This window comes from Vigna radiata, unplaced genomic scaffold (assembly GCF_000741045.1).
Source record: "Vigna radiata var. radiata cultivar VC1973A unplaced genomic scaffold, Vradiata_ver6 scaffold_348, whole genome shotgun sequence".
NCBI classification, from domain to species: domain Eukaryota; kingdom Viridiplantae; phylum Streptophyta; class Magnoliopsida; order Fabales; family Fabaceae; genus Vigna; species Vigna radiata.
This window is the reverse complement of record NW_014541985.1, coordinates 43,753-56,128: the sequence shown is the minus strand read 5'-3', so window position 1 is coordinate 56,128 and position 12,376 is coordinate 43,753. Positions and strand designations below refer to the sequence as shown.

General features: G+C 35.5%; 1 protein-coding gene across 1 annotated transcript; it reads left to right on the top strand.

Moving 5' to 3' along the window:
- The first annotated feature begins 2,874 nt into the window (after nt 1-2,874).
- LOC106778737 lies at nt 2,875-3,669 on the top strand. Its single transcript, XM_014666724.1, has one exon. The coding sequence runs from the start codon at nt 2,875-2,877 to the stop codon at nt 3,667-3,669; it is 795 nt and encodes a 264-aa protein (XP_014522210.1).
- Nucleotides 3,670-12,376: the final 8,707 nt, after the last annotated feature.

Here is a 12,376-nt window from a genome sequence, read left to right as displayed (position 1 = left end):
TAAGTTAGAAAATAGGAGAGTCAAAGGTGGTTTTCTTGGTTTTATGCTTGGTTTTCCTTGTTTTGGCAGGAATTAACATGAATTGGATGAAAGAAGCTGAAGTAGTAATGAGTTGGACTCAAGCAAACAAGGAAAAGTGCTTAAAAGAGGAATCGCAATCGCAGGCACCGAGAGTGCAATTCCACCGTTGAGCACCAGCCTCGTTAAGGAGTTCTTTGGACAGTGCCTAAGCATCAACACTGAGGGGAAAATCAAGTACTGTTGCCACCGCTGAGCGACACTTTCACCACTGAGCGCTAGCCTCTTTAGTGAGTTCACTGCCACGTGCCTGGGCGTCAACGCTGAGCAACATTTATAAGTACCGCGCCTACCGTTGAGCGGTAATCCAACGTTGAGCGCTAGTCTCTTGGGCCTGGGCCAGTTTCTGCTGATTTTAATGAGCTATATATTGATTTGCACGACCCAGAGAGGGTATCTTTTGGCAGAAGGAGACGCAAAAACACTTTTTTCACCCCTTGGAGGCGGATTTTGGAAGCGGAAGCTCCAATCTACAATTTCATGGTTCTATCTTTCATTCTTTTCATTATTTTCATCTAGTTTCACTATGTCTATGGTGAACTAAACCTCCATTGTTGTTGGAGAAATAATGTAATCCTTTGAAACTCTCAAGTATTGAATTGATTCTTAATATATATGCTTTATTTCATTAATTTTTAGGGTTTTTCCTCCATACTCTATGCATGCTTTGTTTAACTCATTCAATTGCATGATCATTGATTTTGTCGATATGGGCACATACGGGTAAATCTAGACATAAGGAAATTTTCTCGGGAGCAATATTACCTAGACATAGGGATAGGAGGACCGATTGCCTTTAAGATTTTGTGCGAATGTAGTGCATGATCAATTGCTAGGGAGACAAGACATTATAAATTAGTAATTAGGAGTAGACTCTCTTCACTGAGACATCGTGTTTAGGGTAAATTAGAAAGTGACATTGACATTAATGAAAAAGTTGAATTCGTAAATACATTAGAGTGGATAGGATAAAGTTGTAAACCCCAACAACATAATTCATCCATTTTTTGTTCACTTGCGTATTCTTTTGGTCAATTGATAAACAACTACATTCATGTTTATTTTCTGTTTTGCATTATAAACACTGGTTTTCGTTTCTCAAGTCTTAAATAATCAACAAATCATATGACTGTCTAGGCTAATGAGTCTCTAGGGAAAATGATACTTGGTCTTACTATTTATATTACTTGATACGATTCGGTATAATTGTTGAAGTCTTAACAAGTTTTTGGCGCCATTGTCTGGGACTTGTGGTTTAACTATTCTATTCGTGTGATTATTGATTAACTTTGACTTGATTTTTTTTTTTGTTCTAACAATTGATTTTTAGGGTTTTGTTTTCTCGTGTATGCAGGATACAATCCGGACTAGGAGTAAGAAAAATTCGAAACCTCTTCTTGAAGGCTTGAGTGAAACTTGAAGGAGAAGGAGAATTCCAACATCTAGAAAATTGTTTCCTAAACTGGAGAGACTTTTACAACCATCACCACAAGAATCTGACCAGAGCACTGAGGAGATGGAGAACAATGGTAGACGTACTCTGGCAAATCACACCACTGTTGTTAGCCCTCATCAATTTAATAACATTACGAGGCCGAGGGTCAATGCTGCAAACATGGAGGTTAAACCGACGTTGATACAATTGGTGAAGAGCAACCAATTTAATGGACTATCTCATGATAGTTCATATGAGCATCTGACCACATTCAATGAGATTTGCAACACGGTGAAGATCAATGGTGTGCCGGATGAAGCTATTAAAGTTAGCTTGTTTCCTTTCTCATTGGGAGGCAACACTAAGCTATGGTTGAACTCTTTCCCTGAAGATAGCTTTACTGATGGGAGGTTGTGGTGTCAAAGTTCCTGAACAAGTATTTTCCACAGTCCAAAATCAACAAAGGTAAATAGGAGATTTCTTCTTTCAAGCAAGGCACGGAAGAAACCCTAGGCCAGGCATGGGACATGTGCAAAAGCTTGCTAAGGAAGACGTTCATGCACAGTTTTGATGAAGTATCAGTAGTCCTGTTGTTCCTTGGAGGTCTTGGCTCTCGATCAAAGCTTATGCTAAATGCCTCAGCTGGAGGTAACATCAAGTGCAAGATTGCAGAGGAAGCCTATGATTTGATAGAAAATATGGCTACTAATGATATGGAGATGCAAAGCAGAAGTGGAGATCTTCTTCAACAAAATGAGGTCTTACAGTTACAATCTCAGGATGTCTTTCTTGAGCAACATAAGATTATTACTCAACAGTTGGAAGAAGTAATACATAAACTTTCTCTTTTGCAACAAGAAATACAGACAGTTTCACTAGTTCAGTGGCAGTAGAAAATCACTCCACCTAAGAAGAACACAAAGCTTGAAGAACTTTTCCAACGAACCATGAAGAGGAGTTTAGCTTATGGCAAAAACATAGAGGCTACGTTCACAAGAATAGAGATGCACATTGGGAAATTGATCAAAAAGATGAAGGGGTGTGAGAGGAATGTGAGAGGCGATCCAAGGGAAGAGTGTAAGACTGTTGTTACTAGAAGTGGTAAAGTGTTAGGTGAGAAAAAAATTGAGAGAAAAAAGAAAGAAAATTTGAGTGAGGAAGAAGAGAGTGAGTAGAAAAAGAAAAGAGAGAGGTTGATTAGAGAAAAAAGAGAGAATTGAGGGAGAAAAAAAGAAAGAGGTAGATGAGAGAAAAAAGAGAAAGAGTTTGAAAAACCCCTTCCTTATCCAAAGACTTATTCAAGGAAGGAGAAAGAAAAACAGTTGGAGATCACCATACCTTTTTTTGAAGCATTGCAACAAATGCCTTCATATGCAAAGTTTTTGAAGGAGCTTCTCACGAAGAAACGAAAGTACACTGACAAGGAGACCATTGAAGTACAAGGAAATTGTAGTGCAATCATACAAAAGTTATTGCCTCCTAAGCTTCAAGATCCAGGAAGTTTCACCATTCCATGTACCATAAGAGATTTGGAAGTTGGAAGAGCTTTGATTGATTTGGGAGCTAACATTAATCTAATGTCGCTTTCTATGTTCAAAAGGATTGAAGGCTTGGAACTCAAGCCTACTAGAATAACTCTTCAACTAGCAGACATGTCTCTTAAATACCCTTATGGGGTGTTTGAAGATGTGTTGGTGAAAGTGGACAAATTCTTATTTCCAGTGGATTTTTTCATAATGGAGATGGAGGAGAATGGAGATGTGCCTCTCATTCTAGGGAGACCATTCATCAAGACAACTAGAGTCTTAATTGATGTGGAGAATGACAAGCTTAAAGTAAGGGTGCAAGATGAAGAGGTGAACTTTGACGTGTTCAAGGCCATGTCACACCCTAAGGATGATAAAGCATGTTTCCAAGTTGACATTATTGATGAAGTTTGTATGATGCAAGGGAAGAAGGTGTGTGATGCTTCTCCACTTGAAAGAACTCTCATTAATGAATGTGAAGATTTGAATGAGGAAGAGGAGAAGTTAATTGATGAGTGCTTGACGGATTTGGAGGCATTAAAAGAAATCCCAACGGATGAGGATAGTTTTAGGAAGATTGATACCAAGGAAGAAGTCAAAGAAAAGACGGTGTCGCTACCGGAATCGTGACGGGACGACAACCCAAAAAGAAACGAGTTTGAAAAAGAGTTTGGAGTCGCCACCATAGTTTATTTTGGAAAACTACGGAAAAACCATAAAAAGGATAAGGCTTAGTCTATGAAAACCGGATTCTGGTTTCGGGAGTCGGTTACGTGTAAGGAAGGTATTAGCACCCTACAACCACTGCCCTAAGGCAGTACCTTTAATTAAATGCGCCAACTTGATGTGGTTTTTCAAAATGTTTAATTATCCCTAAAAATAAAATTCTAAAAAAACGAAAATATTTTTTTATTTTTTGTGCTCAACAAGGATTGACCTTGCTCCTACGTATTCTCAAAATGAGAAATCAGGGTTACGTAGTTCTAGCAAATCGTTTGGGAAATTTGTTCGAGGAATTTGTTTTGGACAAGATTTGGATTTTTTGGGAAAATGAAGAATAAGAGAAAGGTTTTCAACACAAGGCTGATGCGAATGGTCGCACGTGTGCTTAAACCTTTTGAAATAATTTTTGTTTAATTTTAAAGGAATAAGAAAAATGGTTTTCAACACAAGGCTAACGCGAATGGTCGCACGTGTGCTTAATAATTTTTGTTTAATTTTAAAAGAATAAGAGAAAGGTTTTCCACACAAGGCTGACGCGAATGGTCGCACGTGTGCTTAAACCTTTTGAAATAATTTTTTGTTTAATTTTAAAGGAATAAGAAAAAAGGGTTTTCAACACAAGGCTGACGCGAATGGTCGCACGTGTGCTTAAACCTTTTGAAATAATTTTTGATTATTTTTATAAAGAGGAAGAAAGGTTTTCTAGCACAAGGACGATGCGTGCGATCACACATGTGCTTAAATCGATAAACTCTTTTTTAATATTTTTATACTTTTACCTTTTTGGTTTTTTATTTTTCCTTATTTTATATTTTATCTTTTTATGTAATTTTATTATATGAAAATGATATTTAAAACTGTATTATTGAAATAAACAATAAAATTATTTACGTAATCATTTTTTAGAAAAAGTTAACAAATAAATTAAAACAGTATTTCACAGAAAGTTGTTCATTCATCTGCGCACGTGCCTCTTTGCCCCACTCCTTTTTTTTGTTCCCTTATGTTCTCTTTCTGAAATTTGATTTTTCTCCCCCCCCCCCCTTCTTGTTTACAAGGTGCATATTTATATATACACATTTGTAATATTATCATGATCTTGCCTTAATGGCGAATTAATTGTCATTTAGCAAAATAGGGAAAGAAATGGTCTTGATTGAAGAAAAATAAATAATTGTCAGAAAATTTTCCATTTACAAGGAAATCATAATTTTCTTTTTAGGAATAAACTGAATGCAGCAATCAATATATTATTTTTAATTATTGCTTGTAATTATTGTCGTAATGTTGATTCAAATTATTACCAAATAAAACAAAATTTCAAAAATATTCTACAGTGATCTATCATGCATTAATATTAATTGCTTATGGACATTTTTTGAAAGAAATCAAATCCAATTCATCACGTGCAACGCCCCTCCCATTTTATTCACGTGCACCCCCTTTTTTTTTCGTTTTTTCCCTTCTTCCTTATTTCCTTTTGTTTTTTCTTTTTTTGTCTTTTTGTTTGCAATTATTTTTCTTTTCTTCTTTTCTTCCTTTTTTTTCTACAAGACTAAACAAAATAGTAAAATAAAATTAAGATTAACAAAATAACATAAAATAAAATAATAATAAAAATGAAATAAGACAACAATAAAAACCAAGTCCTATTATTTAGTCACCCGGACGAAATTGGGTGTTGACAGTTGGAGCTAAAGGTGTTACCATCACATTTGAAGAATGTGTTTTTAGAAGAAGATGGAGGGAAATCGGTCATCATTAGTATCTCTTTGTCTCCTGAAGAAGAAGAAAGGTTGGTAGGAGGTTTGAAAGCCAACAGAAGAGCTATTGGTTGGTCAATCTCAGATCTTAAAGGTATAAGTCCAACCTATTGCATGCATAGAATATTCATTGAGAATGATTATAAACCAGTGGCTCAACCACAAAGGAGGCTAAATCCTGTGATGAAGGAGGTGGTTAGGAAAGAAGCGTTAGTGATACTCCCCCTGCCATTATGCATGAGTAATAAAATCAAATCAGATGCATAATGTAGCATATCACAGATTTGAACAACAGTTTAAGCACATAGTTGTATCAAAGACAAGATAACAAATAATCTAGGTATGCAATGATACACACTTCAACAATCTCACAATATTATCTCAATTAAGATATTTGCAACAGATAATAGAAGAGATAATTGCAGATATATAAGATTTAAGAAGACAGTAAAGATAAAACCAAATTCCAAATGTGGAATTTATAATCTTGTAATACGCAGTTGAATGCATTAAATCATTAGTCGAATGCAATGGTTCTCAAATGTTGAATTCCATTTGTTGCTTCCAAAGCAATGTCCTTCCTGCAAAACCTTTCAACAACCTTTTCTTGATCAAGCATTTTGGTTAAGCAAGAATTATAATTGGAATAACAGAAGTCAATATGTAAAAATGTATGACAGAATAAGCATAGTCGACTTAAAACATATTGCAGTCGAATCAATCAATCAGTAATACAAATATTTAAAAAATCAAATTAAAGTAACTGGATTGGTTCAAAATACTAATACTCATTTCCTTGAAGCAAAATATTACAATGATAAGATCAGACAAGGAAAGATAAAAAGGAAATCTAATCAAAAGGTGGCATACAAAGAAAAACTAATTAAAAACTTAGTCTATGACTCAAGACACAACAAGATAAACAAAACTTTATTCTGATTCAGATGATTCTTCAATCTTTTTATCAGCACTGTTTATACCGCTATCATTATCACCAATGGATGATTCTTCGAACGCCCTTATCCTAAGTGCATAATCTGTTTTCTTGTGAAGGTCAGATAGAGATTTCTGCATCAAAGTCAATTTGTTATCCAATCTATTAAATCTTCTATCTATATGGCCTTCAAAGATGCTCATTGGATGAAATTTATATCTTGAGGCATCAATGCTTCGAGGATCCAATTCACTTGTAGATGGAATGTCATTAATCATTATCCACTCATCTCTTAACTTGATTATTCCAACAGAATCTAAGAAAAGAGTTTCCATAACGTTACTCATTTTGCAGTGGATGACCATTTCATTTGTGATGTCTACTTTTTGCATCTTCAATATCTTGTTGATTAGTACCGCATATGGTAGACATAATCCTTTGCTTTTAGTGAACTTCTTCATGTGATCACGAATAACAAATGCCCAATTTGTTTGAATACCGGATGATAATGCACAAGTTAGGTATATAGCTTCATCTATTAGTGAAGAGTAATCATCTTCTCTTGGGAGCAGTATCCAGGTAATTATATATGCGCAAATGCACTCATCCATTAGAAGGTTTCTGACATTGGAGTCATCTGAACATTTTGAATGAGTAGGTTTCCTTAGAAGAGTTTTGTGTAATCCTTAGCTGTTATATCCAGCAATTCCATGATGTGAAGACGATCCTTCATGTCTAAGTCTAGCAGCATTTTCCCAGACGATATTGTTTGTAACAATATCAATTCCTTTGACCCTTGATATTAAACTGTTACCTTCCCTTTTGAGATTGCAGTAGAATACTTTAACTAAATTTGGGTAACATTCACCTTGCAATTCAACAACTTATAGAATGCAGTATTTATGCATTTGTGTCTCAAAACTTCCTTGAAACCCCACTTGCAAATGTAGTCAGTCCTTTGATCATCATCACTGAATCTTCCAAAAGGATCAACCTCTCTTCTTGCCGACATAGGACGATTTCCAAGTCTTGATGAAGAGGCAGCCATTTGAGCAGAATGAGGGAAAGGTTTCTCTAGAATCAGAATAAGGGTTTTGTTTATCACAGTGTGTGAGTACATCAGACTATCACACCTTTATATAGAAGGAAGACGCGCCAAAGATTATCATTAAACCCCAAGTTTAAATTCTAACGGTCTTAAAAATCAGAAATATAAAACACTTGCAGACCATAGTCGAATTTATTAAAATTGAAGTTGACCGTGACTCGTGAAAATTATTTTCAAACAAATTTAATCAATCAAATAATCAAGCATACCACACAAACAATCAAACAGCAACAACCAATCAATATAAGCATGATGCAGCAAACAGATACAGTTTTACGAGTTGTAGATTCTCAAGATTTTTGATGTATTTCATAATTGATTCATCCTTGAGATCAATCTGCATCAGCTGTGTATCCTGCAAAACAACTAAGTTTTGGTTGTTGGTACCCATTTGACTTTGGGTCCATGATTGTTAATCCTTGTCACTTGTTCCTTTGGTATCTAAACACATAATCCTTTAGGAACAACAACATTTCTGTAATAGCAATTTCTAACCGTATGACCAACACAATTACAATAGAAACATGCATTTCTAGCAGGTTTACTTAAATCTGTAAATTTCCTAGCATTGGTTCTGTTAAATTGAGCTTTGTAACCAATTCCTTGTCTATAAATTGCTCTGCCAGAAGATTTTAAAACATCATTAAATTGTCTCTACCTCGAGTAAACTTAGCTAGCGTGCTAGTCAAGTAACTTATCTTTTCAATATGAATAGGACAATTTTCACAATCTTTTTCTACTGTAACAGTTTTAATTTCAACATTCTTAGCAGATAACAAAGCTTCCTTTAATTCTTGTTCTAATTTCTCATTTTCTGCAACAAGGTTATTAATTCTATTTTCGAAGTCTCTTCTTTTAGAGCTCGGTCGATTTACCTTATATTGCAGTCGCATAGCTTCAGCATGCAGTTCTTTGAATGCGTCTTGCAGCAGATCATATTTGATTTCTACTGGTTCATTTGATATGTCTGCATCACTGTCATAGTCGTCCCATGTTACTCCTGTCATGTAACACATATTTGATTCCTCCTCTTGATCAGAGTCTTCATCACTTGAGCTTTCTGAATCTGAGTTCTCCCAAGCAATGTAGGCTCCTTTCCTTTTCAGATTTTTTCCTCGAGGGAATCTTTTCTTGCCTTTCTGTTTTGGCTATAAGTTAGGACAATCAGGTTTGATGTGACCTTCCTTTCCACATTCATAGCACTGGACAGTGTTTGTACTGAAGCTATTCTTCTTGCTTTGACCTCCATGATTAGACAGTTGACTATCATTTTGCATAAGTCGACTAAACTTTCTTACCATCAAGGTCATCAGTTCTTTTTCATCCATGTCTATTTCTGAGAAGTTCTTGCTTGAACCTTTCAGAGCAATGGATTTCTTTTCTTCAGTCTCCTCTTCATCCTTTAATCTACCAAGTTCCAATTCATGTTCTCGTAGCTTGCCAAACAAGGTAGCCATATTCATCGTTGTAAGATCCTTGGATTCAGAGATTGTTGTGACTTTTGGTTGCCAATTCCTGTTTAGACTTTTCAAAATCTTGATGTTGATCTCCTCTTTATCAAACACCTTACCGAGAACAATTAGATGATTTACAATGTGAGTGAATCGTTTCTGTACATAATAGATGTTTTCACCAGCCTTCATTCTGAATAGTTCATACTCTTGTATCAGGGAGTTCTTTCTTGCTCTCTTGACTTCATCCGTGCCTTCATGAGTTACCTCTAAGACATCCCACATTTCCTTTGCAGATTTTCATTGAGATATCCTGAAAAATTCATCAATTGTCAGTGTAGAGGCAATTATATTTCTAGCTTTAACATCATACTGAGCTTTTCTGTTTTCATCAGCAGTCCACTCAGTAAAAGGTTTTGTAGGCACATAAGTGTTAGGAAACAGTTTGGCTTCGTTTTACACCAAGAGGGGGGGAGGGGTTGAATTGGTGTTAGTTCAAATTTAAAATCTTTTCGCAATCTTGGTATGAAAATTCAAAGCTTTTGATCTTTCCTTGAAATGCAAGTTATTGAAAAATATAATGCAGCAGAAAAACGTAGTTGACTGCTAAACAGGTATAGTCGACTGAATGTAAAGAGTGCAGGGATAGAGAAAATCAAACACTGGTTTTTATACTGGTTCGACAAACAATGCCTACATCCAGTGTCCTTCCAACCTAGGAAGCAAATGCACTATAATGGTTGTGGTTTTTACAGCAAGGAACTTATAGAAGCACCACGCAAAAATATAAATCTCCTCTCTAACCCAAAACCAAATATAGCTGCAGACAAAAACCAGAATTGCAGCAAGAATCCCCTCTCCTACAATCTGCACCCAGGTTGAACAATCCTCAACGTGTCACCAGCACTCTTCACAGGATGTCAAGCCTATCATAACACGCTTCACAGGTTGCCAAGCCTATCACAGCACACTTCACAGGTTGCCAAGCCTTCAGTCAAATGCAACAGTCTTCAGAGGATGCCAAGCCTTCAAGATCAAGCCAGAAGCACCTTCTTTGTGCAGATGTTGATCAAACAGTAAGCGCAAATGATTCCTAATTCTGAATCTCTCTCAACAAAGATCACCACCGTCTTCTTGGAGAATTCTTGGAGCTTCTGAAACTGAGAGCTTTCTCTGAAACAGGACAATGAAAATGTTAGATCACAAAAGTCTTAGAATAAATCGTGTTCTATTTCTATTTATAGTTTTCCTGTCAGCCTCAGTCGAATAGCCTACTAATACAGTCAACTGTATTAAATCAGTTATAACAGACAGTCAACACACAGGCTCCACAGTCAACAAAATCAATGCACATTTATGATAGTTGACCCAGTTAGTTAATCCTAACTAACTTTTGAAAATATAGCCGTTGGAGCAAGTAGGCAAAACAAAATTTCAAATAAAACAGTGGTATAGTCGAATAAGTGATTCACACTATCGACTGACTCATGAAAAAACATTTTGAAATTCTTTTCATCTCAAAATCTCATCAAGTACACAAGCACAAAATTTGTACAAAGATTTTAGCTTAGTCGACTCCATAACCAATGTAGTCGACTGAACTGGTCCTTTGTCACAACAAATATAAGTTCATAAAAGTACTTGTGAGCTTTTCTTCAGAAATGTGTAAAAGTAATCAAAATCATTTTAATCACATTTTTCAATACAAACATATTCCAAACATATAACACATAGTTAATCATAGGAACATCCATGCAAAATAACAAAACATGTTCAATAAAGTATTGTTCAAAACAGTATAGCACATCAACTGAACATGTAGCACTGGAACATATGTACTATTATTAAGATGTGTGTTGTCATCATCAAAAACCAGTTTGATATAGAGTTTGTGTTGTCAACAATCTCAACAATAAGGACCATTTAAAGTGGCATCTAAAATTCCTTTATCTTGCGATTCAAGAAAGATTTGCATTTCGAAAACAGGAGGTGGTCTTTTTGTTTAAGCACCTTCACCAAAAGTTTGAAAACAGGAAGCCATCCCCAGGTTTTATAGTCGAATGAAATAAAAACAGAGTCGACTAAATTTTCAAATATCTTATGAAAACCAGCTCTGGTGCCAATTGTTGGGAAACAGGTAGGCTTCGTTTTTACACCAAGAGGGGGGTGAATTGGTGATGTTTCAAAAACAAAATCTTTTCACAATCTTTTATCAAAAGTATAAAGCTTTTTGATCTTTCTTGAAGTGCAAGTAATGAAAGTTTATATGCAGCGGAAAAAACGTAGTTGATTGTTGTTAACACTCTCGCAAGTGTACCAGATCGTATCAAGTAATAATAAAATGGTAAGTCCAAGTATCGTTTTCCCAAGAGACTCATGGCATTAAATTGTTGTGCTTTTGCTTAACCAATCAAGACTACAAGAATAGTATTTTGGGATTTTTGAATATTAAGTACGAAAAAATAAACATGAATGCAATTTGATCAATTGAGGTTAAACACAAAAGTGGATGGATGATGTTGATAATATGAGATGGATTTGTTGCTAAGGTTCATATTTCACCCAATAACTCTCATATATCTAGTTTTCTTATTTAATTCGCTTTATTATCAAATTGTCATGCAAACTTTCTTAGTCTACCCTAAACCCAATCTCTTGGCAAAAAAAGCCTATTACTAATTACTGGCTTGTTATCTCTAGCCTCCCCTTGTAACTAGCAATGCATGATAAACGGAAGCAAAATACAATTGATCGTCCTACCCCTATCTCTAGGCCGTATTAGCATAATCAAGGAATTCCCCCCATGACAATGGTGAACTAAACCCTTTTGTTGTTGGGGGAAACAATGTAATCTTTTGAAACTCTCTTTTATTTAAACTCTTGTTTATTTATATGATTCTTCATACGCTTGGATTATCAATTGTTGGGTTCTCATCTGCTATTAATGTTTTTGTCGTTTAACTCATTCGATAATTGTTGTTTGGCTTTATTGATACGGGAACGTACAGTATTGTCATGAACTGGTGAGAAATTCCTTGATTAAGCAATACCACCTAGGGATAGGGAGGTAGGACGATCAATTTTTTTTTCCTTTGTTCGATAATGCATTGCTAATTGCTAGGGGAGGCTAGGGATAGCAAGTCGGTAATTAGTAATAGGTTCTTTTCACTAAGGGATCGGGTTAAGGGTAGGCCAAAAAAGTTTGCATAACAATTAGATAATCAAGCACATTAAACAAGAGGAGTAGATAAGAGGGAGTGGATAAGATGAAATTGTCAACCCCCAACAACTTCATTCATCCATAGCTTTTTCTCTTGTCAATTGAATCAACACATTGCATGTTTATTTTCTGTCCTTG

What these genes read in the sequence shown, in the direction of transcription:
- LOC106778737 (XM_014666724.1), top strand. Translation starts at nt 2,875, where the DNA reads ATGCCTTCATATGCAAAGTTTTTGAAGGAGCTTCTCACGAAGAAACGA.